Here is a 27031-nt window from a genome sequence, read left to right as displayed (position 1 = left end):
TTTGGAGCGCAGCCTCGGACTGTTGTTGGAGACGCACACACTGCTGTTGTTAGCCGTGAGCCTCCCAGAGCCTTTCCTACACACTGAGACTGGACTGTCTGGAATGCACACGCCTCACGAAGGACAGGTAAACAGGATAAATGAAGTGCCTTCGTGGTTAATTTTCCACACTGTAAGTTCTGTAGCCAGAGAGTCGTGGGTAGATGTCGATACATCACAGGAAACGACACGGCTAACGGTAACCTGGCTAACGGTAACGGTAACTGTTAACTAGGCTATCTTAACCCTTTCTAATCAGCATAAATGCTTTTTTATCGCTTTAACGGGCTGGAAATGCAGTTACAGCGCTTGTCGTCTTGTCTTCGCAGTTATCTTGAAGCTACAACCTAACCGTTTACTGTTTTGACAGTAAGCAGTTCAGCTAGCTTCAGCTTTAGCTATGGGTTTTAGCCGTTCAGCAAAGTTACTGTTAATCGAAGCGGTTAAAGGGGAACTCCACCGATTCTTCCAAAATTCAACGTAATTAAATGGTTGAGATGTAAACAGAGTCGTTCAGAGCGGTTTGGTGTGAAACGCTCTGTTCTAGAGAAACTGAGTCAGAACTGTTCACAGTGGTGGTGATAGGAACCAGACGTCCACCTCTAAAAGCTCCCTCACTGATAGTCACTACAGTAAATGGTTGTGAATTCACTGCCTGATGACTGAGACACTGTTTAATGATAGTTTTGTGATGAAGTTTTTGGCTTGGAATGTATTTTAGTCAGTTAATGGTGGAGGGACACATGCAAGGCGCTGTGAGGCAAAGTAGTCCCCAAGGAAAGCATTTCCCGTCGTCAGCATTACATATAAACACTCTGAATGTTCTCTGGTGGTTCTGGATAGTAAATAAAGTGGCTATATTTGTGTTGTAGTCATGGCGACCCCTGGTTCCTATCATCACCACTGTGAAGACATCTGAACCACTTCACACTGAACCTCTCTGAATGACTCTGTTTACATCTTATGGACTGAATTAAACAGAAATTTTGAAAAATTGGTGGAATTCCCCTTTATTTTATGTCCCTATGTAAAAGTACTCTGACTCTTTTCTCTGACATGATTAACTCGTGTTATTGCAGCGATGCTCCCTGATAATGAACAGTGTCTTAATAGCTGGTAGGTCTGTGCCGATATAAAAATAAATTATCACGATAATCCCTAAACCGTTATAAAGATTAATGATCATATCACAGTGTTGTATTAAGAACGACGACACTACATGTATAAGAAAATGCATGTAAACACAAACATACAGCGCCCGGCTGGTGACATCCGCTGTAAATAACAATAATGCATGGCCGTGCTGTGGTAATGCATGGGAGCTGGATCCTAATGTGTGGCCATGACTTAGTAAGGCATGGGAACAAGATAATAAAGTCATGGCCATGACTTAGTAAGGCATGGGAATGAGATCATGCCTTATTAAGCTGTAGTCAAGGCTTAATTATCATATTCCCGTACCTTACTGGAGATGAGATAATTAAGTCGTGGCCCTGACTTAGTAAGGCATAGGAATGAGATCATGCCTTATTAAGCTGTAGTCAAGGCTTAATTATCATATTCCCGTGCCTTACTGGAGATGAGATAATTAAGTTGTGGCTACAACTTAGTAAGGCGTGGGAATAAGATCCTAATGCGTGTCCATGACTTAGTAAGGTGTGGGAAAGAGATAATTAAGCCTTGACCACAGCTTAATAAGGCCTGACTAAGTCATAGCCACAACTTAATTATCTCGTCACCTGACTAAGTGATGGCCACACATTAGGATCTCGTTCCCACACCTTTCTAAGTTGTGGTCACAACTTTCTGATCTGTAGGTGCTCAGACGAGTAACACACTAAACATAGGGAATATTTTTTATAAGGCCACAATTTAATGTGAGGCCACAAGTTAGGCTTCTTATGGCCACAATGTATTGATTTTTACAGACTCCTGCTGGTAACATCCCATATAAATAACAATAATGCATGGCCACGACGTAGTAAGGTGTGGGAACAAGATAATTAAGTCATGGCCATGACTTAGTAAGGTGTGGGAACGAGATCATGCCTTATTAAGCTGTGGTGAGGGCTTAATTACCTCTTTACCACATCTTAGTTGCAGTCACTCTTTAGGATCTTGTTCCCTTGCCTTACTAAGTTGTGGCCACTACTTAATTATCTCATTCCCACACTTTACTACATCGTGGCCATGCGTTATTTTTATTTGTACGGGGTGTTACCAGCAGGGCTCTGTACAAATCAATATGTTGAGTCCACAAGAAGCCTAACTTGTGGCCTCAGTATATTAAATCGTGGCTACGCCTTATAAAAAACATTCCCTATGTCGTCTTAGGGGCTCTGTAGTGTTGAGTATCAAGGCATACATTGTTATCAAATATCAGCACATATTTAGCTGGTGGCTTTATCACAGTCCCGACCCTGATCCGTCCATATTTCGGTATTCCATGACTAATCCGCTCATTATAAAGCCATTCCTGAGTACAAGGGAATGTGCTGATGCGGTAAAACACTAAAACAGAGCAGGTTTGGGAAGTACTGTGTTACAGAGATCCACACTCAGCAGGATTGAGTCGCCACGTGAGCTTTTAAACTAAATACACCAAATCAGAGATTATGCAACCTATTTTTACATTATTTAATGTGATGAGAGAGTCACTGCCTTGCAAACGTGGCTGTGAGGGGATCCTAATAGCATTAAAACAGGATTTTTCTTTCATCTGCGTCGTGTAACGTGGTCCAGCGTAGAGGACTGTTATTCGTTTATCCTCTGATGCTAGTCTGGCACGTCTAATCACCGCACAGCAATATCAGGTGCCCTGTGCTTATATATTGATGCTACGCTAAATTATTGTTTGTTAATCGTTATCACAGAGCTGATATCACAGAGGGACTCGATATGCATATGAGCCAATCACAGAACTGTTTATTGTGCTGTGGGCATTCTGACCTAAGGGTTGGTCACTTTGAGGAGCTCACATTTATATCATTGTGTTTTTGGCTGTGGTCACAATACTGAGACGATACAACAGTAAAAAAAAACAGTTTATGAATAAATACCACAATAATAATAATAATAATAATTGTGTTGTTGTTAATATAATTATTGCTATTTTTGTAACTGGTAATGTCACCAATAATATTTTGCAATAATATAAATTTTATAGGCACTTAATAAATAAATTGTAGGTTTATAAAACCAACACTGACAGTTTGAAACTGATTATCTGTCAGAAATAACATTTTGTCACTGTAAAAAAAACATTAAACCAAACAAGTATCTCAGTTTTTGTTAGTTAGTTTTATTTCATTTAATAATCATTTAATTTTACATCATTTAAGCACAACAGCTGCTCTTTACATTGTGTGAACATTTTATGATGAATCGGCTGATAGAAATGCTCCAAAACTGATTGGAAGAGAATCTCTTTACATAAACTTCCATTAAAAATGACAAATGTTTTTGTTTTTTTCCTGTAAAGTTACCATATTGGAGCTCTGCCCTTCTGTTATCCGAGTTTTATAAGCTTATTCATCCTTCCTCGTCCTGCTCAGCAATAATAGTATATCTGTTTTGTCCAAAAAGCACAACAACAGAGTGAAAAAATAAATATTTGCAGAGGTAATATGCTGCACCAGTGCGGTGCCGTCACAGCTGTTGCCTTGATGAGTGTTTATTTGGGGGTTGTGATGAATCCAAACATTCAGGTGATCCAAGAAATGACTTTTCCTCTGTGTGTGTTTGTGTTTCCAGTGCAGGGGGGGGTAAGCCCGTAGCACCATGAGGCCAGCGCCTCTCCTCCACTGCTGCCATCACCGCAAAACGTGGCTGCGCTCGGCCGGCTCTTCTCTGGCCGCGCCCAGCCAGGAAGCACCATGAACCGCTACGCTGCCCTCAGGCAGCTGGGCGACGGCACCTACGGCTCGGTCATCCTCAGCCGCTGCCTGGAGTCCGGGGAGCTCGTCGCCATCAAGAAGTGAGTGAAGCGTCTGTTATTTCTGTCTCCTAACGTTGTAGGGATGGGCGATATCACTGACCTTCCTTCTGATCCCTCATCAAGTAATGCATAGCATCTTGATTTCCTGTTAATGATTTTTCTGTTTACTGTTAATATTTCGGTCCCTCTTTATTTAAATGGTCCCCTTTTGATCAGCTACAAGTTATTACTTATAAGTCCAGAAACTTGTAGATAGATAGACAGACAGACAGACCTGCTCATCAGCTTCTTGTGAAATCTAAGGTGTTAATAGGGACCAGCGCACCTTACTGACTTGAACGACTAGCCTGGTTCAAGCCCCGCCCCCCGACTTACTGTGTATATCTGCTGTGTATCTGACACTCTAATAGAAGCACAAGGCCTCCTTTCTTGTTGGATGCACCGTGACCACAATTCAGAGCGCAGGTTGGATCAGTGACGCTTACTGATATGTTTAGAGTTCGGCTAATGTGTCAGTTTTTTATGTGTTCAAAAAGTAGTTTTGTGATACAAACTAAATAAAAAATCTCTGAACTATTATCTTTGTTAGATCACATTATTTATATATATGAATAAACGCAACAGGTGGAATGGGAAATCACATTTTAATGAAAAATAATAGATAAAGTGGTAGAAATGGGCTTTTTTAATCAGTCTTAAAGGGTTACCTAATTAGAAGGAGTCTTTGGATACTTTTGGACGTGCTGTGAGACGTAGTGAGAGAGACAGACAGACAGACAGACAGGCCACTTTATTAAACCCAGAGGGAAGTGGTCTATTACAGCAGCACAAGTTACAGTAAAAAGCAAAACAAGAACATATAATAAATGGAAGAAGAAGGTGATTATCAGCAGAGTTAAGCTGAGAGCTGGTTTGTGTTGAGGTTTTCAGGTTTTTAGGTAATGAGTTTTAGCTTTAGGGTAAAGTCAGGTTGAAAGCAATAGATATTCAGCTGAATGCCAGTTAGGAAAGAGCATTAACAGTGGAGCATCCAGTTGAAGCCTTACCAGCGTTTACTGATATGGCCATTATCCCTTTCAGGACTTGTACTGTATATGCTTAGTTTCCAGTTTATTAGGTACACCTACCCGGTAACTACACACACTGGCCATTTTAGCAGAAACACTTGCTGCATTCAATATCTTATATTAATAAATCAAATGGAAGTGATGTGGTTAGTGAAATGGAAGGCTCTCATTAACTGCTCTTGTTTGGAGCACATGAGAAGCTGCTGCCACTCATCTGTGATAAAATGCGCTGTTACGGTGAAATATGATCCAGTGGTAATGGATGTCCACGCAGCACGTTACAGCTGTCCTACCCGTTTTATTTAGTGATTTTATAACTTCAGTTTTGGTCTCATGGGAGAGAGTGGGGGGGGTCGCTGTGTCAGTAAAATATCTTCTAGACGGGACGTCTGCAACATACCGCGAAAGCCCTGTTTCTCAACGATATGTATAGAACTGTAGTGCATACATACCTACTGAGGTCTTATTATTGGTTAATGTTATTTATTAGTCTTATTTTCTTATTATTCACTGTTTAACCCCTTAACATCCCAAGCTTATTACATACTAAGGCTTATTATTCAGTAAGTACAGGGACTTCAGCGCACACGATTGGAGCTTGTCTTATGTTTTAAAAGTGTGTAATAAAACTTTGGGCCCATGCCTTGGTAATGAAAAATTATTAAGAAATAAGTATTTATCTAGTGTTTTTAGTTCTATGGGTTTTGATAAGAGTGAATTTTAACCTCTTATGCTTGTGGGTACATTTAATTATTTTCTTCTGAAGTTACATGCCCAAATCGTCAGGCAAATTATTCGGTAACTGCATGAAATAAATGTCAATTGTAGTTTTTGTTTTTGTTAGTTACCATTAAATTAACAGAAAATGTGTTTTATGATCATAAACATATTATGTCTACAATTTACTGCTGAAAGCCACAAATCTTAGACGCTGTTTGTATTTTATAAAAATACATTTTTACAGTGCAGATCACTGAAGAGACGCCATCTGAGATCCAGTTTATAGCTCGGATTTGTGGGGGGGTCAACTTTCAGTAGAAAAATTAAAACTTATAAAGTTTTAAAATTCCATTACCCATCTGTTTGACTGGAAAGAAGACAGTTACAGCTCTCATACGACACCCACCTTTTGAATGAAGCTTATAAAATATGAAAGTTATGAAGTAAAGAATATGATGCAGTGCGTTTTGGAACCACCGGTGCTTCCAAGGAGTTAAAAAGGTTAATAAGAAAATGGACTTTTGTAGTTTTATTTCAGCCATTTTTAACATTGAAATTGTTAGTCGCAGCAGTGATATTATTATTATTGGTGTTATTATTGTCTTGTTTGATTTATTAAAGTGTAATAAGTGCCCTGAAAGTGCACTGCAAAATCCTGTGCGATAAGTCTAAATCACTCTTGTTCAGAAACATCCTGATCACTGCTCTGTAATACTGCAGCGATCCAGCGAGCCGCCTTTAAGCTGACAGCTGGCTTTACAGCTGGGGACCAATGAGAGGGAATGAAAAGTCAGGTGCTCCCATTGAACCGATTACTGAGACATCTGTCAGGCTCCTGAAAGCGGAGCCTGAAATAGTGTGTTCTGTTTTTAGCTTAAACAGGGTGTGTTCATGGGGGAAGGGACAATATGTATGAGTTATCAGAGCCGTCAGGCCTGCGTCAGCCTTCTGTTGATTTAAGGTGACTGATGAGCGCTTCCTTCATGAGGCCTGGGCTGATGTGGCGAAGGATTACAGCGTCTAATCTGAAGGTGAATTAGGGTGATGAGAAAATCACTGCTCTGCAAAATTTATTTGTGATCTTCAGAGATTTTGCATCTTCATAATCAACATAATGGACTGCTAAACATTTATCGATCCTCTCTGGTGCTAGTCTGACATATCTTATCAAACAGCGTTATCGAGTGTCCCCAGAGGAGTGTGATAAATAGCCTGGTCTCCGTCTGCTCTATTGATTCATCTGGCCCGTATCCGTATGACCATTTTCCAGTTCGTATTTTGTTTAGAGTTAAACAGGCTGTTTTGGTTGCTGTGTCGTTAAGACTGATATATGTAAATACAACAGAGCTGATTGGCCAGGATATTGACCCTTTAAGGTGTCCAGACAGTCATGAAGCAAACGAAAAAGCCGTCTTTGCATCACTGCCTTTTATTTAGCTTTTGCCGATTTATGTTTTTGGTCATATTAAGCACAATCCTTCATATCATATCATTTAAAAAAACAAAATTCTTGTTTTCTTACAGACATATGAGGACTTTAATGACTCTGAAATGTCTTCTGATTATATAGATGTTTCTTTATTTTTCACAGTTCACCAGTGGGCAGGAAAAAATAATATTAACCAGTAATGGAGTAGAAACGCTCAGCTAGCCGAGACCCTCCCTATTACCGTATTTCACTCAGAAATACGTCACCACACGAAGGAAAAGGGGCCATGATTTCTGATTCACATTGACCACAATATGCAAATGAACCAATCAAAGAACTGTGTGCAGCATTCTGACCAGTCACAGATGTTCCTTATGGGTGTTTGTGGGTATTTTGGGAATAAAAGCATTCACATGATTCAACAAATTTTATTAAAAACAAAAAATTGGCCAAAAAACGGCAGGCAAGTCTTTAACTGTGTTAAAGAATTTACACTTGTGTTTTTAATAAGTCACACGGTATATCTCAATAGCAATATATAGAAATATAGAAATATATAGAATTAGAATTGCATTAATAATAATAATTTTTATTTATATAGCACTGTTCATGCTGGCGGCAGCTCAAAGTGCTCTACAGACAGGTGATAAAGCTTAACAGTAAGTATTAATTTAGAATCATAGGAAAATGAAACAAAAAATAAAACCTTGATTAATTAAAAGCTGAGATAAAAAGAAATATTTTTAGATGCTTCTTAAAAGTGAGCTCTGAGCTTGACTGTCTAATAAAAGGTGAACTGAGCTCCACAGTTTAGAAGCAGAATAACTGAAAGAGTCTCTCCATGTTTTCTGTATTTTCAGAAGGTGTTTACAGAAGGTCAGTATCTGCAGATCTAAGATCATAAACAGACAGACGGTCTGTGATGTAAATGGAGCTTTCAGGTCATTTAGACGCTTAAAAACTAGTAGCAGAACCTTGAAATCTATCCTGAATGATACAGACAGTCAGTGCAGCTCTTTTAAGACAGGAGTGATCTGATCTCTGTTGTTTTTGTTAGGATGCTGATACATTTTGTATGAGTTGTAAAGGATGTATTGTTTTCTTAGGACGTCCAGTAAGAAGATCATTACAGTGATCAACTCTGCTGTAACAAATGCATGAACATGTTTCTCTTCGGCGCTCTGAGAGAGAAAACGCCGAACTTTAGTGAAATTTCTGATGATAAAAAGCTACTTTAGTGACTGTGTTTACATGCGGAATCACCACGTTATATCCGTTCCATGCAGCCCTGATATTTGAGTAATCACGTTCTTCGCTTGCACGGCTGATGAAGGACTTCTGTTGTTTTTACTTTATTTTTCAGAATGAAAAGAAAATTCTATTCCTGGGAAGAGTGCATGAATCTTCGAGAGGTCAAGGTAAATTCTGTCGTTGTCTTCACCAGCTCAGGAAAACAGAACGTTATGTTCCATCATCTCATCCTTACCTTACCCACATAGTAAAAATCTCACAAATGGTTTAATCACTTTAAAGGTATCTTAATAAGTGCACCATCTCTGTCCATCTCTTATTATTATCATGTCTGTTATTCCGTTTTTGTTCATAACTGTTGAGAATTAAAACCCATCACTTCTCATTCCTACAGCAGCCCAGTGGAAGTAGAAGGTGACTCTTGTGTGTTTTTCAGATTGCTGTGCTTCTAGTTCCCATTTTTCCCCTCTAAATCCTGTCCTGATCCAAGAAAACAGTGTCCTGCAGGCAGCCTATCAAACCGCATTACATGTAGGCTAGTATGTATTAAGCTGCAGTCACACTAGAGATTTTCAGTTCGCGTCACCCTGCGAAACAGGGATGACCAAAGCTGGACCGGAAGATTTGCACTGAAAACAAATTATTCCATTTGGGTGCAGTTAGCAAGCTAGCTAATTTAGAAACCATAAACAGTACAAACACAAAAGTAAACATTATTGTATCAGGTAATTATATATTCATGACAGCAGACTATGTTGTAGTGGCAGAGGTGTGACTGGTGTGCACAGTAGCCCTTGGTCAAGCACCTAAAGTGCCTCACCAACCATAAACAGCGAAAACACAAAAGTAAACTCAGTTATATCAGATGATTATATACAAAATAATTATATACATGCATTCTACTGGACACTAAAATAAAAAAACCAAGTCATTGATGGCAGTGGTGTGACAATTACATAGCTTACATAGAAGTGAAATGTGGTCAGCTCGCCTATTATGAAGAGCAGCAACACAAAAGTAAAGATAGCTATATCATCTAATACAGTCCTGTCACTGACCGCATATCATGCTGCCTCTGTTTTATGTTTCTTTTTAGCCAGAGGGCATGAGATGTCTGTATTTAGAGACTCTAAATTTAGCGTTTCCTTCGCCTATTCCGAATCACAGCCAGTCCATCTGTTTCTCTGCATACTTTGTTAGCCCCCTTTTACCCTGTTCTTCAGTGGTCAGGACCCCCATGGACCCTCACAGAGCAGGTACTATTTGGATGGTGGATCATTCTCAGAACTGCAGTAACACTGACGGTGGTGGTGGTGTGTTAATGTATGCTGTGCTGGTCTGAGTGGATCAGACACAGCAGTGCTGCTGGAGTTTTTCAACACCTCAGTGTCGCTGCTGGACTGAGAATAGTCCACCAACCAAAAATATCCAGCCAACAGCGTCCTGTGGGCAGCGTCCTGTGACCACTGATGAAGGACTAGAGGATGACCAACACAAACTGTGCAGCAGCAGATGAGCTGTCGTCTCTGACTTTACATCTACAAGGTGGACTGACAAGGTATGAGTGTCTAATAGAGTGGACAGTGAGTGGACACAGTGTTTAAAAACTCCAGCAGCACTGCTGTGTCTGATCCACTCAGACCAGCACAACACACACTAACACACCACCACCACGTCAGTGTTACTGCAGTGCTGAGAATGATCCACCACCCAAATAGTACCTGCTCTGTGAGGGTCCATGGGGGTCCTGACCACTGAAGAACAGGGTAAAAGGGGGCTAACAAAGTATGGAGAGAAACAGATGGACTACAGTCTGTAACTGTAGAACTACAAAGCTGATAAAATGGACAATGAGCATAGAAACAAGGAGGTGGTCATAATGTTATGCCAGATATATATATATATATATATATATATATATATATATATATATATAGCGTGTGTATATATATATATATATATATATACACACACACAGTCCCATTAAAATAAATGCAAGTTCGCTTGTGAAATTTGGCCGATATAAAGCTAGTGTGACTGGGCCTTTACTCTGTAGTAGACGCATGGCCAGTGGCTGCGATCAACCTGAGATTCGACCCATCTCCTCTTAATGTAAAGATAAGCAGTATGAGTTCATGTCCTTTATTGTTTCCAACGCATGGCTGTGTAAATGATGAGATATTGCCTGACCTCATTCTCCTCTGTAGGCTTCCTGCAGTAACAAGTAACTGCAATAAACAGGGACCCTAAAAAGTCTTCACTCTGCATCGTTACCACCTTTCTTTTCAGGATCTCTCTGTTTTGATCTCAGTATTCAGATGCATGGGTTTGTTGAGAGTATATCAGATCTACTCCTGATATCACAGATGGGTAATGATTTTTCTTTCGCTCTCAGTCCCTGAAGAAACTCAACCATGCCAACGTCATCAAACTAAAGGAGGTCATCCGGGAAAACGACCATCTCTACTTTGTGTTCGAGTACATGAAGGAGAACCTCTATCAGTTGATGAAAGAAAGGTAAAAAGTCATTACATTGCATGTTTTCGAACAATTTTTAGGGTGAACATCACAAAAACAACTGCCTTATACTTGTTTTCCATACAGGACACGGCTGTTTCCTGAGTCTGCAGTGAGGAATATCATGTTTCAGATTCTACAGGGACTTGCCTTCATTCACAAACATGGTAGGACATGACTGGCTTTCAAAAAAGATGATTCAGTAACATAAGTCTCAAAACAACATGTCTGGCCAGTGTCTGAGTCCAGAAAAGGAACTACTCATTTTCTGCTTAGCTCAAGTTGTTTTGTGTTGTATGTAATATAAGTGCAGACAACCTTTTTGGCCTGGATCCTCTTTAAGTTTTAAAAATGTCCCTTTTATTTCCTTGTATTGAAATGAATGCATTTGATTTGTAGTATTATTTAAATAATTTAAAGTTCAGTAAACAAAATATACCTTTCATTCCACACTGCATAAAGTCCATATCCTGCTGTTGTTGGAGGAAAACCTCTTATCTCCGTTTTTGATGGTTTTCAATTTTTGGCAAAATCTGAAAATGCCTGTTGTTTTTTACATTGTGTGTAAATTTCATGATGAATGAACTAAAAGAAACGGCCCAAAATGACTTGGAAAGACGTCTGGTTCCATTGACTAACATTAAAAGTAAAGTAGGTTTTTTCCTTCTCCTGCAAAGTTACCATTTTGGAGATACAAGGTTTTCTTCCGACAGCAGCGAAGTATATATGGAAGTATATAGAGTTAAGCTGCAAAACAACCTGTGTGCAACAGAATTGTTTACCAAAAAATGACATTTGCACAATTTTTCCCAGTTTTACCCAAAACTTTTTGTGTAGCTCATGTCTTTTTGGGTGACAGACCTCCATTACATTAGCATTGCAGTAAAATGATCAGGCTTCAGTGTAAATAAGCAGAACATTATGTAGATTTTTGGTGAAATGTTGCTTTTATTTGTCATATTTGTGATGTCACACCCATGAGCACACTTACATATAACCTCCCATTCAACTGACAGCTGATTAGCCACTCATTCACAATGGATTGATAAGGACCGTTGTTACGGTTATGGTCACCAGTCTTAAAGGCACAGTGATGAAAACAGCCTGTGCAATTTTTCAGGGATAAAACGAGGCAAGAAAATGGTCATGTAAAATATATCTATGCGTGTTTTTTACATAAAACCAGCAGACGTTATTAGTGGACCTCATAGAAAAATAACAAATATAGAATAGAGCAACAAGTAATTTTGTCCTTTAGAACATTTTGAAAAACATTAAATTTGTGGGCAGATATGATTCTCAGCAGAACTCCTGTATTAGAAAGACAGCCTATGGTGCTTCACATACTACTAAATTTATAAAGGGCTAATGAGAAAAAGCACATGGACCCCTTACACTTCGTTTCCCCTCCTTCACTTCAGGCTTTTTCCACCGGGATATGAAGCCAGAGAATCTTCTGTGCATGGGTCCTGAGCTGGTGAAAATCGCTGACTTTGGACTAGCTCGAGAGATCCGATCTCGTCCTCCTTACACTGACTACGTGTCAACCAGATGGTGAGCTTAGCTTTAATCCCTCATGTGACAGTTTGGGTGGACATTCTACAATTTTTTCCCCTCTAATTATTACTACACTGGTCCACAAGTACATGCATGCAGTGCTTATGACATTTGACATACAGAATCTCGCATGAAACAAAATAATAATGTTTGTCACATTTAATTTGTAAACTTTCAGCATAGCAATAAAACAGTCAACAGGTTGTGCCAGTTAGTTGTAGTACATTTAACTAATATTTATCACAGTGTATTTTTTATTATGTTTATTGATTTTCAAAGATTTATCTTTACAGTAACAGAAAGAGACTAAACAGTAATGAAATAACAGATTACAAATTACCTGCAGTGGGAAAACCGAAAAAAGTTCCTGATTGCAGTTAGAAAAGGATTTTTTTTAATTAATAATAAATACAAAAAGGGCATACAAGGATGTATGCTACAGAAACTACAAAACTGAGAAGCAATAAAACACAAATGGCACAAAATCAGAAATGTAAAGACCATAGAGAAAAAATATAATTCACATCCCTTCTTATATTTCCCATACTGATGTCCAAATTTTGCTAAATCTTTGGTCTCTATGATGAATTTCAACAGTAAATTTTTCCAGTGGGACAAGATTCGAGATCTGTGTCAAACACATGTTAAGAGATGGAACATCTGGAGACATCCACAGCAACAACATGCATTTTTTGCCAAATATGTTGTTTATCCCAGTGTTAACGGTGGAAATCTAGGCTGATGAAAACGCTACATTCACCATGACAGACATTCAAAATGTGATGTTAAATAATCTAATGGTTTGTAGGCTGTTAAAGACAGTATCTGTTAATGACTAAAATCTGTCACTAGCTAGATGAGGATGAGGTTTAGATTGTGCCCATTTAAAAAATATTGTGCAGACTAATGAAGCACTATAGTAACAACACAAACTACAGAATTAGCTTCTCAGATACCGTTCTAGATTTACTCTTTCTTCATTTTGCCTTGAGACACAGTAAGCAATTCCTGAATTGTTATTTGCTTCTTATTTTAGGTACAGAGCTCCAGAGGTTCTCCTCAGGTCCACCAGCTATAGCTCTCCTATAGACCAGTGGGCTGTGGGCTGCATCATGGCCGAGCTCTACACCCTCAGGCCTCTCTTTCCTGGCTCCAGCGAAGTGGACACCATCTTTAAAATCTGCCAGGTCTTAGGAACTCCGAAAAAGGTCAATAAGCATGTTTAAAATAGGGATGTTCCTGAAGCTTTAGTCTACAACAGTGTTTAGAACAGACAGAAAAAGCAAGTTAAATAAGTGTAAATGTGTAGGCATCTTGTCCCAGTTGTATGTTCCGTGTAATAGGTATTATGAACTGTGTGTGTTGAATACAAAATCAGTTTAAAAAAATAGGGATATCCTAATCTGATCTGGTGTTGAGACTGGTATTAAAACATAATTGAATGGATTTTAATAATTTATTAAACTTTGAACTATGTCAAGCTCTTTCAGATCTCTGGAGGTAGCAAGCAGTTTAAATGAAATAAAGAAAACAGCTGAACAGCCACTTGTGATATCTGCAATATCAGAGTTTTATCCGAAATGTTAGAAGAACTTCAGTAGAGAAATCCAAATATGTATTGCAGAAATGTTGAAAGAAATTGGCAGCCAGCATATATTAAATAATTGATTTTACTAACTTCACTGTACTTGTGCATTGTGTGACTGTATTATCTTTGTAAATCGTTGTTGTCGGAAGAAAACCTTGTATCTCCTTTTTTTTGTTATTGTTCAGTTTTTGACATAATTTGAAAATGCCTATTGCTCTTTACATTGTGTGTAAATTTCATGAAGAATAGACCAAAAGAAACGGCCCAAAATGACTTGGAAAAGAGTCTGGTTGCATTGACTTACATTAAAAGTAAAGTAGTTTTGTCCATTTCCTGTAAAGGTACCATTTTGGAGATACAAGCAGCAAAATGCAGATGTCGTATTGGATACTCAGTGTATTCAATATGACATCTGCAACATCTGAGTATCGGATACTTGGATACTCAGTGTTGGGGGACTCAGTAAGGACTCAGATTGGGATGGGGGGGTACATCCTTAGTTGAATTTATGCTGAAGTGTTTCTAAATTGTCTCCACTGCATTTCTGAGAACATTTCTCCATCAGTGTGTCTGTGCTTTGTAGAATGACTGGCCCGAAGGGTATCAGCTGGCGGCCACCATGAATTTCCGCTGGCCACAGTGTGTCCCCACCAGTTTGAGGAGTCTGATACCCAGCGCCAGCACTGAGGCCATTCAGCTGATGAGAGACCTGCTGCAGTGGGACCCCAAGAAGAGACCAGCTGCCAGCCAGGTGATACACGATCAGTCTAGACATTTATGATGGGGTGTCAGTCAAACCTCGACTGAAAAGATTTAGGCTATGTTCACATTAGCAGGCTGAAGGGGCACAAACTGAGCATAGCGTTAGTTCAGACAGGCCACAAACTCAAACTCAGGCCCCTATCTCAAATCACCAGCTGATCTCCCTGCTACGCGTATGATTGGCTAAATCTGTCAGGGTGTTTGTTTAGGCTGCGTTAGCCTGCCCATTCTTGCCGCTCCTCTGCGGGCCACTTTGCAACTCGCCTCCACCCCAACTCCTCCTTCATGCTGTGACTTTCTCAGTGTCATGTTGTTGTCATTGATGCCTGCTCAGCTCTGTTCTGTACCTAAGGGGGTGTTCCTTCTGCTCTGTATGCACATGGAGGGTTAGGGAGCTCCCTGAACAGAGCCTTACCGCCACATATAACTTGAAAAGGGAAACAAAATATTTTCTTTGACGAAGTGGTCCTGACTAAAATCTGATTTTTTTTGCCTTAATGTGATACAGATGTTTTCAGAACTGTGCGGACATGAAAATCTGATCATTTCAAATCAGATCTGAGCTGATATACATCTGATTTGGGCCATGCAACCTTCATTCACATGACTTTATTGATTAGGATGTGCGAATGCAGATCTTTTCAGGACAGAGCTCTGTTCACATTAATTAAAAATTTTGATCATGTGAACCATTAAGGTACAAAGATTGGATTAAGCGCTGAGGCTTGTATTGTAAACATAGTCATAGTTTTAGGTTTTGATTGAATAGTAACTCATAGGCATGTCTGTGTACAGCCGAATCCACAAGATATTTGGCAGTTTTTAAAGCAAATTTAGCCCTCTTGATTAGTTTTCCAGGGGCAGTTTTCACCTGTATCACGACAGTCCATCTTCCATGCCTCAGTAGTTGACGTTTCTACTGTAGATTTTGAAGATGCTGATAGCCTGAACTTACTGTCCACTGATGTTGCAACATATTCAGAAATAAGTCGAGGCCTTATCCAAAAGGAAAAAAAAGTGACCCACATGAGTACTAGGGCAAATTGTAACGTCCCTGTCACTAGGAGGAGTCAGAGAACTGGGACGACCCCCACAGCTCACTGCTCAGTCTTGAGTTTATTTTGCCATGTGCACGTTTCTCTGCTGAGCCTGTAAACGGTATTTTCTCGGGTCTCGATTTTTTGTTAAAATCTTTGTTCTCTCTCCGTTGTTTTTAAGTATAAAAAGCAACAACAAAAAATTTGAGTGTCTTTTTCTGTTGACTACTTTCCCTCTTAGCTTTCAAAAGCTTTTGTTTGAGGACGCTAGCTTAGCAGTAGCGCACTCAACCCGGCACCATGAGGTTGTGAGTTTCACGTGGTGCAACCTTTTGCCAAGTCAGTCCTGGGGGATAAGCCAACCACCATGTTGCACAAACACATCACAGCCAACTAACAGCAAAGAGAACCTGCAAAATGACTGAAAAAGTCATGATGCTAGTGAACAGTGAGGGATGTCAGGAGCTCATTACCTTCTTCTAGCTTGAACCGTATAGGCCTTGCTTGTTTAACAATGGTCAGTGCTTAATCGATTACATTTAAAAATGTATCATTAGCAATAATTCATGAACAAAATATCTTATATTTTGCAACCTTATTGTCAACCATATCTAACTATAACGCTTCTTGCTATCATTGCAGTTGTTATTTGTAATAAATGATTTATTGATTTATTATCCATCACTGAGATTTTACCAGTTTTTCAGCACTTCACTGGAGCAAGGCATGAACTTCAGTCTTTATGTCTTCAGTCTTGGTTTTCCAGTTTCCCCTAGTGTGTTTTCTAACCCCTCGCTGACCTTGCCGTTCATTCCCAGGCCCTACGCTACCCATACTTTCATGTGGGTCAGGTTCTGGGAACGCCGCAGCAGCTGCAGGACCAGAGTCGACCGCTGCCCCAGCCGCCGCCACCGCAGCCACAGCCTCCGGCCCAACCTCAGCATCCACAGCTCAGGCCTGTTCCCCCTCCTCAGCCTCCACAGCCTCCTCAGCCACATCTCTCCCCAGCACGGCCACTTCAGCAGATCCAGCCCCCGCCCAACCTCGCCTACCCCCAACAGCAGCAGCAGCCACTCTCAGAGCTGCATAAAAGGCCCATCAGACCAGGGGCAAACGCAGACCGAGCCCCGCAGACCCGCTTCCCTTTAATATACGACAAAGGCTTGCAGAGCCAGGTGAGCAACACAGCTGCATTAGCACAAATGGCTCAGTGCATTCATGTATAATGTGGTAATACGTTATGTGTTAATGTCACATGTGCTACTTGTAGTAAACATGTGTTTGGCCAAAATTTTATACAAGAGCCCATGTTCTACATTTTTTTTGTTTAATTATTTTTTTTCCCTTAACAATGAACCTGACCTGCTGGTTTAAATCTGCTGCTGAGTTATGTCACTGTTGGCAGCAGCAGTAAATTTTGTACATTTCAGCTTTTAGAAAAGGGGCTTTCTGAGTGCTCCCTTGCTTCTATCACAACATAAAAGATGCTTCCTTTTTATTGTACTTAGGGCTAGGCAATGAAACGATAACAGTAATTATCGCGATATAACTTCCCTTGATAGAAATATAAGAAATGTTTGATAAATGTTCGATATAATAGATGATGAAACTTCTGCGTTCTAGCGACAGCCCTGGTGGCGTTTTCTACTGCAAGGAAAGCGACACTACTCTGCTCTCGCCACAAGAGGGCACACTTCCGAGTTTTTTGACATGATTAAAGAGGGAGGGGGTGATGAGTGAAATGAGTCGCTAAATATACTTAAGCAACGTCCGAAACGTGGAGTTATATATTCCCTGTCTGAGTGGAGCGACCGGTGATCTGTTCTCCTGTGACCGAGTGTGAGTGACGAGATCAGTGGTGTAACTGTACTGTCCTACAGTGAACTCAGCTCTTTCCTTACATCCTAACAACTTTAGCAGCGTTAAATCACGTCTGATCCTCACAGCTAAAGCACTGTTACAGCGCTCAGTCATATTTCAGTATTAGTGCATTCCCAAGAAAGAAAAGTGAAAGAAAGAAGTGGGTTCATGTTAATTACAGCCCTGATTTAAACGAAAGTAAACTGAGGAAGCTGTATGTGTGGTATTGGACAGTGGGAGAACGCTAGCTTCTCAGCAGCTGTTTTTAGCAGCTGACTAACGTGAAGCAGCGCTCCATCACTCGCACAACACGGCGAATTGATGATACTGTAGATCAAACACGACAAAAAAGCGCTGATTTCCATTTAAAAGTACCTAAAAGGAGGACTCTGTTTGACTGGTGTGAGAGATTCACACTGCAGTTAATACTTTTACACAGAGAGCGTCAGATATATTGCAGTTCATCCCTCAAACTACTACTATAGAATAAAGAATCCAGTCGTCTGCTAGCTGGTGTCTGAATACTGTGATGTGCTCTGACATGGATGTGGTAGGAGTGATGGCAGTAAGGCGGTGTGATCCATCATTGATGGATCATATCAAGAAAATAAATAAACGCAATAACTGGACTCAGAAATCACAGAACAGGCACAGTGTTAGAAATAGGCACATTTTATATGACTGTTTTCCAACTTCTTTCATATTGTGCTGGGCTTTTTGTTACTGTGGCTGACATAGTAAATGACCTCTGTCCTGATCTGCTGCTGGCATGTATTGTGTAGCTGTCCTCAAAATCCAGCCTGATGAGAAACGGGCAGTTACAACACATCAGTGAGCTGTGTAATGTGAATGGGCAGGCTAAATTGCTGTAGGCTGACTAGTCTTATAATAATGTGTTTTAAAAACCTGAGTCTGTGGAAACTAAGCTGTGTGGTTGTGACCTCTACAGCCTGTTTTTTTCAGTTTAGTTTCCATGGACTTAACATTTTAAAACCCTAATAGTGTTTACAAGCTGGGAGCATGGTTAGGACTGGTCAGTGTAGCCATATAAATTATTATTGTGATAAATCATATCACAATACAGTGTGCTGTTCTGAACATATCATGAATATCGTCAGTGCTTGTAGACACTTACCAACTGCCTGTTTAATTATAAAGGGAGCAAATGTAGTCCTATGTAGCTGGATTTAGTGCAGCACAGTATGGAAAATACTGAATAAAAATCACTGTATTCACAGTTTTTGATAATATTTTTAAACTGTGGCTCTACTGGCTCTTTTTTCTCTGTTCCAACTGATCAGATAAAAATAAATATCATTACATATTGTTTATCGTGAACCGCCCACCTCTAGGTCTGGAAAAATAATTAATTCTTGGGCACATCACAGCTCTTTCTTGAAAGTTTCTGAATCAATACACAAAACATGATAATCAGACAAATATTCAGACACCCAACAACATCATAAGGTACAATACTTTGGTGTAGCCCAGTTTGGAGGAGGAAGGTAGGCAGGATCTCACTCGCGCATGTTTGCAGTCACGAATTGGTCATAATGTTTGTGTATATAGAACAAAAGAACTGAAATCATAGTGAAACACTAGATGTTAATGACAAACAACATTTCTGCATGATTTGATAATTAAAATGTAAACAGTCATTCAGAGTGGTTTAGTGTGAAACGCTTCGTTCTAGAGAAATTTATCAAGTCCGAGTTGTTTGCAGTAATGGTGATAGGAACCAGACGTCTGAAGAGTTTAATGCGTATAAAAGCTCACTTACGGAAAGTTATTACATATGATTTTACATATGCTGCCTGATACCCAAGGCATTGTTTTCAAATAGTTTTGAGATAAGGTTTTGACCTAAACTGGACTTTAAAAAATCCGTTCATGGTGGAGAGGTACATACTGGACATTGTGAGGCTAAATAGCCTCCAAAGAAAACATTTTTTCCCCCCATTTACCACCATTCAGTCATAACATTAAATGAAATCAGATATGACGTTGGTTCACTGGTCATTTAGGATAGTAACTAAAATGGCTGTAATTGAGTAGACATCACAATGTCTGGTTCCTGTTACCACTGTTGTAAAGAAATCTGAGTCAATAAGTTTGTTTACAGTAAACCATTTCACAGCAAATCATGCTAAATGGCTTTGTTTACATATCAGCGATTGAATTATGCTGAAATTTTGAGCTGTCCTTTAATGTAGTGTATTTGTTGCCATGTTTTTAGATCTGAAGCACCTTATAGACTTGACTTGTAACTCACTCACTCATTTTTAGCAGACTGAAGATCGTCCATAAGGGGGTGCTATTAGCACTCGAACAGCTGTGCATCCTTGTTTTTAATATACATATTTGTGTGTTATGTGTCAGTTAACTCCAGAACCCGAGAATACAAATTTCTCCAGTTACACAATGAAGCCCAAAGTAGGCCGCAGGAGATGGGGTCACGTCACAGGCACCTTAAAGGGAGACGACTGGGATGACTATGAGGACGTGGACACCACCAGCTCTGCCCTGAACAAACCTAGTTACATCAGCAATGACAAGCGGTGGCAGGGAGACCACAGCCTTAACAGGTCATTTGGTCACCATGTTCAGCCAAATTCACTACTGTGTCTGTTCCACCTGCTGTATCAGTAACTCTTTTCTGAATTTGTACAGGTTGGGGAATGTTTTGGATTTCAGCCCTTCCAGAAACGAAGGTGGAACGAATATGAATAACGTGCTGCCCTTTCAGGAGCCATCGAGGACGGCCTCAGCCAAACAGCATTACTTAAAGCAATCAAGATATTTACCAGGTAACTACAGCCATCTCATACCGACTCATACGGGTGTCCCAGATGGTGTAGGTTGGTATGTGTACAGTACTGTGTGGTCTGTAATTGGACAGTGACACTGGCTGTGTTCTGCAGGCTGAAGCTCAGCTACCTGCAAACTGTTTGTTGATACGGTAGAATATACAGTGGTAGCCTTCTCGTTAAAGTATAGCTTTTAAATGACTTTTAAAACAACACCTTCGGGGCCCCTGAGTGGCACAGCCGTCTAAGCGTTGGCCCTGTCTTCAGGAGATCATGAGTTGATCCCTGGTGATGCTACAGCTGTCCGTAGCCGGGAGTCCGAGAGAGCCCAACTGGCCTCGCTCTCTCTGGGTGGGTAGGATGGCCCCTCCTTCTCCCCCCATCACTTAACGCGATGCTAGTCAGTGCAGGCATCTGTTAGCTGACGTAACAGATCTGGCGGTTGGCGCTTTCCTCCGAGCGCGTTCGGCTGTCCAGTGACGTTGCGTGAGCGGCAGTTTGGAAAGATGTGGTGGAGCTTCACAGGTCTCGGACGAAGCCTGTGTTAGCCTTCACCCTCCTAGCTTTGATGGTATCATGTGATTGGGGGAGTCCTAACTAGCAGGTGGAATTGGTGACGAATAAATTGGGGAGATAATTGGGTTAAAATCCAAAAAAAAAACAAACACCTTCAGCAAGTTCAGCCAACAACACTGCACCGTGCTCATGGGAGAAATACGGATAAATACACAGAAGCAGTAGCGAAGTGAAACGCTATATGAGCATTTCACGATCTGTATGAACAAGAGTGAGAGCGCCAGGCTACAATTACAGAGAAGTTGGAATTGGAACCATTGACTGAACATATGAATTATGATTTTATACATTAAATTACATTAATTAAATACATTTTGTTTATTTTAAAATAAACAATTTGTTTATTTTAGTCACTCATATAGCTGTACAAAAGTGCACTCCTTTGTTTTTCTTCACTGTCAAATTTGGTCAGATAAGACAAGTGCAATTAATCTTATTTAACTACACAAAATTATATAATCAGGCATTTAATTATTTGACATCTGCAGTATTTACATCTATATTGAGTGAACAGCATAGATGTAGTGCTGCCAGCAGTAGTACAACAGCCAGTAGTGCTGGTGTATCGGGCTATAGGCCTGTCACTGCACCTCTGAGTCATCTTCTCTAGGGACAATCTACACCTCATCCACACCTCATCAGACTCACTCTGATCCTCTCCACCTTCAATCTAGCAAATCAGTACTTACACACATAGACTGACATCTTGTACATCTCATATCCATATCTTGTATAATCTGTTAGATTTCTATATCAGTGTTCTGTCCCTGTGTACCTGCATCTCATTTATTATCTACCTCAGACTCGCTGCACATCCGGAAATGTGTACAACAGTACATTTCATAGTTTTAATTCATAACTTATTACTGTACAACTGTACATCGGAATAGAGCAATACTAGTGTATATTGTGTATATGTGTATATTCAGAGTCGGTGTATATATACTTCTTTTTCTTCTTAGATATTAAGATTTTTTGTATTTAAATTCTATAAGGGGGCTACGCACCTAAGATTTTCACTCACTTTCCATCTGTGTAAATGTGATGTGACAATAAACGTGATTTGATTTGATTTGATTTTGATTCAGTTTGATTTGATGTTCCAGTCACAGGAGCTGTAATTCCTACATTGTTCAGCTGATATGGCCATTCATACTCTTACGTTCATGCTGACCTCTTAATCACCAGGCTTATTAAGCAGTAAATGCTACTAACTACTCAGCATCTGCTATAAAACTGCTTTGTAATGTAAGTAGTTTGTTTCGAAGGGTTAAATTCACAGTCAGTGTTATATTTCAAATCCAGTAATCTGAGGTACAGTGCCTCATGGGCTGCACTGTCGATAGACTGTAGTTCCTGCAGTCCATCGAGGAGAGGGTGATGACCTACATGTGACATGGTGCGATGCTCTCAGTGATGACAGGAAGAAAGAAAGATAGCAAAGGATTAAAGATCCCTGATTTGAGTTCTGAAGACACCAGGTGTGATCATGTGTGAGGATTTTAGTTTTAATGCTTTATAACTGTAATCCACATCCGTGTGTTCCTGTCTGTAAGGGTTAAGCACTAAGAAGAATGTAGCAGTAAACGCGACAAAGGACTTGAGTGGGAACAGCCTGTGGGGGAGCAGCAGCGTTCCTGTCGGAGGGACACTCCCTAGCAGGGGCAGCCATGGTAAGAGACGACTCCTGTTTGCTTTAGTGTTGTATTTAATACTAATGAATTAGTACATTTAGTGCAGTGTTTAATACTAATTAATACCCAATACTAACGACTGGTTTACTAGTAAATTCTTGACGGAACCCACAAACTAAAGGAAAGGGCTCTCTTATGTAGTATTTCCTACTTTATTTATGCTTTTAAATGATCTTGATAATACTGAAGACGCCTCAAAGGCCACAATCGGCAAGTTGGGAAACAGAAATGAGAGAACTAGAGGACTTTTAAAACTTGCCAAACATTTTACAATGATAAAAATATCCTTCTAAAGGCGTCTAAAGCTGAATTCCAGAGCACTTCTGCTGTAAGAAAACACTGTTTTTCTTAATTTTTTTAATATATAAAGCACGAGACTTTGAAACTCCTGAATTGCAATCTGAAGTTTCTCCACCAGATGGCGCTATGAACTCGAAATTCAATTTAGTGCTCATTTTATAGAGAGGAAGCAGCCATAAACCTCAGCAGCATCTAACCAAACACACGTTTGCAGTAAAAACTTTCAAAACTGGAGTAAAAATGTCAAAAAAAGATGTTACTCAATATTATTTTTGCTATTTCAATTAAATCTGTTCATTAAATCAATAAATGCTAAAAAGCATGAAAACTAAGGATAGAATGCAGCTGCAGTGGACCATGTCTGAATGTTTCACTGTTTATCTGTTGTTCAAACTGTTTGGACACATCTGTGCTGACCAGCGCAGGAGAATATAAGAAACAGAGCATTTTTAATCACTATTTCTCATATTTTTTTACCATTCCAATTATTATGTGTGTGTGAAGTGATTTTGAATCTTCACTCTAGCCCTATTTAATCTTGTGCTTATTTCCTGCCAAAATTTTCAGCCTTTTTTTTCCATCAAAAATTTTAATTGGTCAAAATTTCAGTGTATCCATATTACTTAATGTAAACATGCTTACGTTAATTTATTATTGAATTGTGCCTTTATTCATTTCAATGCTGCTGGGTTTTTAGGATTTGATGACCATTTGGTGTCAAAGGCAGCATTATTCCAGCACTATTGTTAGAGCATCCAGATATGTTATGAGATTCACCTTTTCCCTTTTCAAATTTTCCCAAATACAGTCCCTGAGAAGGACTTTAACCCCATTTGACCGCATAAATTCCCAGGCTTGTGAAATCCAGAGGCTTTTTATTCGGTTTAAATAAGGAATAGAAGCCTGGACCTATACACAGCTCTGGGCATTTAAGGGGTTAAATCTTGTATTCTTTGATAGTAGAAATGCTTCTTATAATATTATATTACATTAAATTTTGGAAAACGTTTAAATTCTTGGTAGAAATGTTGGCAAACTCAGATGACTGTATGCTGCCTATGCCTATGTAAAGATGTTAATCTCTTTATGTGTTATGTTGTAAATGTGTTGCAGGCACACGTCCAGGTGGATACGTCCCCTCGTTCTATAAGAAAGAGACAGGATCAGCTGGCCAAAGAGTGCATCTAGCACCAATAGATTCAACACTGTCAAGTGAGTCACAACACTGGATATTTCTTCAGTTCCAGCATGCATTTTATTGGATACTTCATCCAGAATTGCTCCTTGTGGAGACCTGCAAATGGATCAGTTCATTTTTCGCACTGTTTGAGAACACGTTCCTTGTCGCTGAGTGTATTTTATTCAGTTTTTCTTGGGAAAATCCTGAAAGTGACAGTTTGGCAAAAACACAAATGTATATTAAATTTCGCCTTTACCTCAGATGATGCTGTGTTTGAGATTTACTTCCAGGTAATGTAAGTTAATGTACACCTGAATCATCACACCTTTTACTTTTACCCCTACCACTTGTTTTCGAGTGTCACTTTGCCTCTCGGAACTGAGCTACACATTGTAGTGGTTGAAATCTTCCCTCTGAACTGGGACCCTCAAATAAAAAGAGCATCACTTCATTAACAGCTACTGGCGCTGCTCTGTAGGCGACCCTGCCAGTCTGCAGTGACAGGAGAGGAGGGTAAAGTTCAGCTCCTCACTGCTGGGCTTTAGTTACATTTAGGGAATCATATGCCTTCAAAGAGGGGGGCAATTATTTATGATCACCCACCCCTAATTCTTCAGTGATGTGAAGGTGAAGTCAGTAAATGTAGCAGCAATTCTGACGCCTGAATGTAACTGCTGCACCATTAAAGGTGGAACAGGAAATTTAGTTAGCTACCGAGACACCAGCACAGAACTAGTGATTTTTCATCCTTGTTATAAAGGAAAGGACCATAACACACTGAAACAACATTAAACTATGATAATACGATGGTTATCATAACAGAGAAAATTCTCACATTTGTGTGTTTCTTTGGTCTCTTGTTCAGCCATCAGGTCAGTTTTTCTTTTTTTCTCATATTACTCTGTTTGGAGTCTCTGAAAAACCTCCGTTTGGAGGACTGTGTAGCCCCAACACTTCGCCCTGCCCCTCAATCTGAACAACAATGGGGACACCCTACCCCTAGACGTGAACACTAAGTGGTAGGGGTGAAGGGTGAAGTGGGATTGGGCCTTTAAGCTCCAAGGAATCAGTTTTCGTCTTAATTAGGTTTATTTATGTATAAAATATGCCTTATTAATTTTTTTTACTGGACACTGAAAAGTTAATGTATTTTGCCAGTGTTGTTCCCCTTTCTGTTTAAATCGGGTGACCCAGTCTTGGATAATGCTTGTATAGATTTGACCTGCCCACACAGCCTTTACTTGTTCCCTGGGGTTTCGCTCTCTTCTGTTTAGCTCTGCTTGAACGGTGTAGCGAGCTGAGAGTCTTAGAGGGAGGGATTATATTTCTATCGTGATTTTCCAATCCAGCCTTCCTTGGTGCCTAATATAACACCCACAGTTGGTATCATACAAGCATTTCAAACTCATTATACTGTGTCCGGCGGGTTCTTATTGGTCAGTAATGGAGAAAAGTACACTCCAGACTCAGAATACTAGATGCCACTAACGTGTTTACGTATACAGTGTTCTTTTGTGCTTTTTTATATTTAACATTACGTCGTACACTGTCAGAAACCACGTAAATCTATTTGATATTTTTCAAACACGGCTTCAGGCAGCCTTGTGATGGTTTGTGTGATGCTAACTGGTGTACATAAGCTTCCATTGCGTGTAAAAGAAGCAACCTTGACGTATTTTGGCTCATCAGCTACATTTTATGTCCTATCAGTCACTTTGTCTGCCACAGATATTAAATGCTTGTGTTCCATTTCGTAGATTATGCAACGTGGAAATCGAGCAGGTCAAGCAGTCAGGTGGGCACATCGTCCTACTTGTCTTCTCCCACCAAGAGCACACCAGGCCTACGGCCTCGTCCTCCGGTTCAGCCCGTGCACGGGCGCACGGATTGGTCCGCCAAGTACGGCCATCGATAGGCCATTCTCACGGGACGTGCACCGGGGATCCACATTTGAGCCCCGTGCTGTGATTTTTATCTACTCAGTGTGTACATTAATGTTATCATTATTATTATTATTATTATTATTATTATTATACAGCAATAATCTCTGTTTTGTATTCCTCTGTGTAAACGGTTCATGTACGATTTTTATATTATATTTGTTTTGCATAATATGCACAAGAAATCTCAGTGTTGGTGTCGGTGTATCTAACGATATTGCAAATTTATCCTTTATTCTATGTAACCTTCCCAACTTCCTAAAGAGTATGCATTAATATATGGTAATTACAGTTGGTGGCGTTAATGTTTTTATTTCGGTTTTGTTTTGTTTTGCACGCCTTCCTGGATTTGCTCCCTTTTTTGTACTTAAACTGTTTCCTTCTTGCTCTTTTATTATGTGTAAAACCTTTATTTAAGTTTTTTGTATGGTTTTCCAAAGTTTGTTTTATAGCAATTTTTACGAAACCCTTGCCAATATATTTTGTACATCTGCCAAAAGACTGAATTTGATTTTTTTTTTTAACTTTCTTTGCTCTGAAAATTAATTTTCCCCCTAAAATGTTATGTATATTACGTTATTATGCAATGCACAACATGTTAACTGGTGGGTTGTCAATCTGCTTGTGTTACCACTCTGACTCTTCAGCAGGGTGGTCTTTTTATTGTGAGCCGTTTTGGTAATGTTGTTGTTTCTCAGCACACTGTTGCAGTTCTAGATTCAAGTATTAAACAAAATGCAATTATTTTACCAGCCATCACGTTTCTGTCT

The 27031-nt window shown here is 39.7% G+C and overlaps 1 protein-coding gene across 1 annotated transcript; it reads left to right on the top strand.

Moving 5' to 3' along the window:
• LOC118816730 (serine/threonine-protein kinase ICK-like) lies at positions 1–27031 on the top strand. The gene is made up of 14 exons (XM_036583289.1): positions 1–127; positions 3793–4015; positions 8556–8610; positions 10839–10960; positions 11048–11127; positions 12382–12514; positions 13554–13725; positions 14689–14856; positions 16723–17079; positions 20144–20349; positions 20435–20571; positions 22704–22820; positions 24255–24353; positions 26079–27031. Exons 2-14 carry the CDS (start codon positions 3915–3917, stop codon positions 26234–26236), a joined length of 1905 nt encoding a protein of 634 aa, XP_036439182.1. The 5' UTR covers positions 1–127; positions 3793–3914; the 3' UTR covers positions 26237–27031.

This window comes from Colossoma macropomum, unplaced genomic scaffold (genome assembly GCF_904425465.1).
Source record: "Colossoma macropomum unplaced genomic scaffold, Colossoma_macropomum, whole genome shotgun sequence".
In the NCBI taxonomy this organism is placed as follows: domain Eukaryota; kingdom Metazoa; phylum Chordata; class Actinopteri; order Characiformes; family Serrasalmidae; genus Colossoma; species Colossoma macropomum.
Note: the sequence above shows the minus strand (reverse complement) of the source record. Positions and strands in the feature narration are given on the sequence as shown.

Bases quoted from the DNA above. Each gene is read 5' to 3' on its own strand.
- LOC118816730 (XM_036583289.1), top strand. From the start codon at position 3,915: ATGAACCGCTACGCTGCCCTCAGGCAGCTGGGCGACGGCACCTACGGC. The intron at 11,128-12,381 runs GTAGGACATGAC...CCTTCACTTCAG, and splicing joins TGCCTTCATTCACAAACATG to GCTTTTTCCACCGGGATATG. The intron at 12,515-13,553 runs GTGAGCTTAGCT...TTCTTATTTTAG, and splicing joins GACTACGTGTCAACCAGATG to GTACAGAGCTCCAGAGGTTC.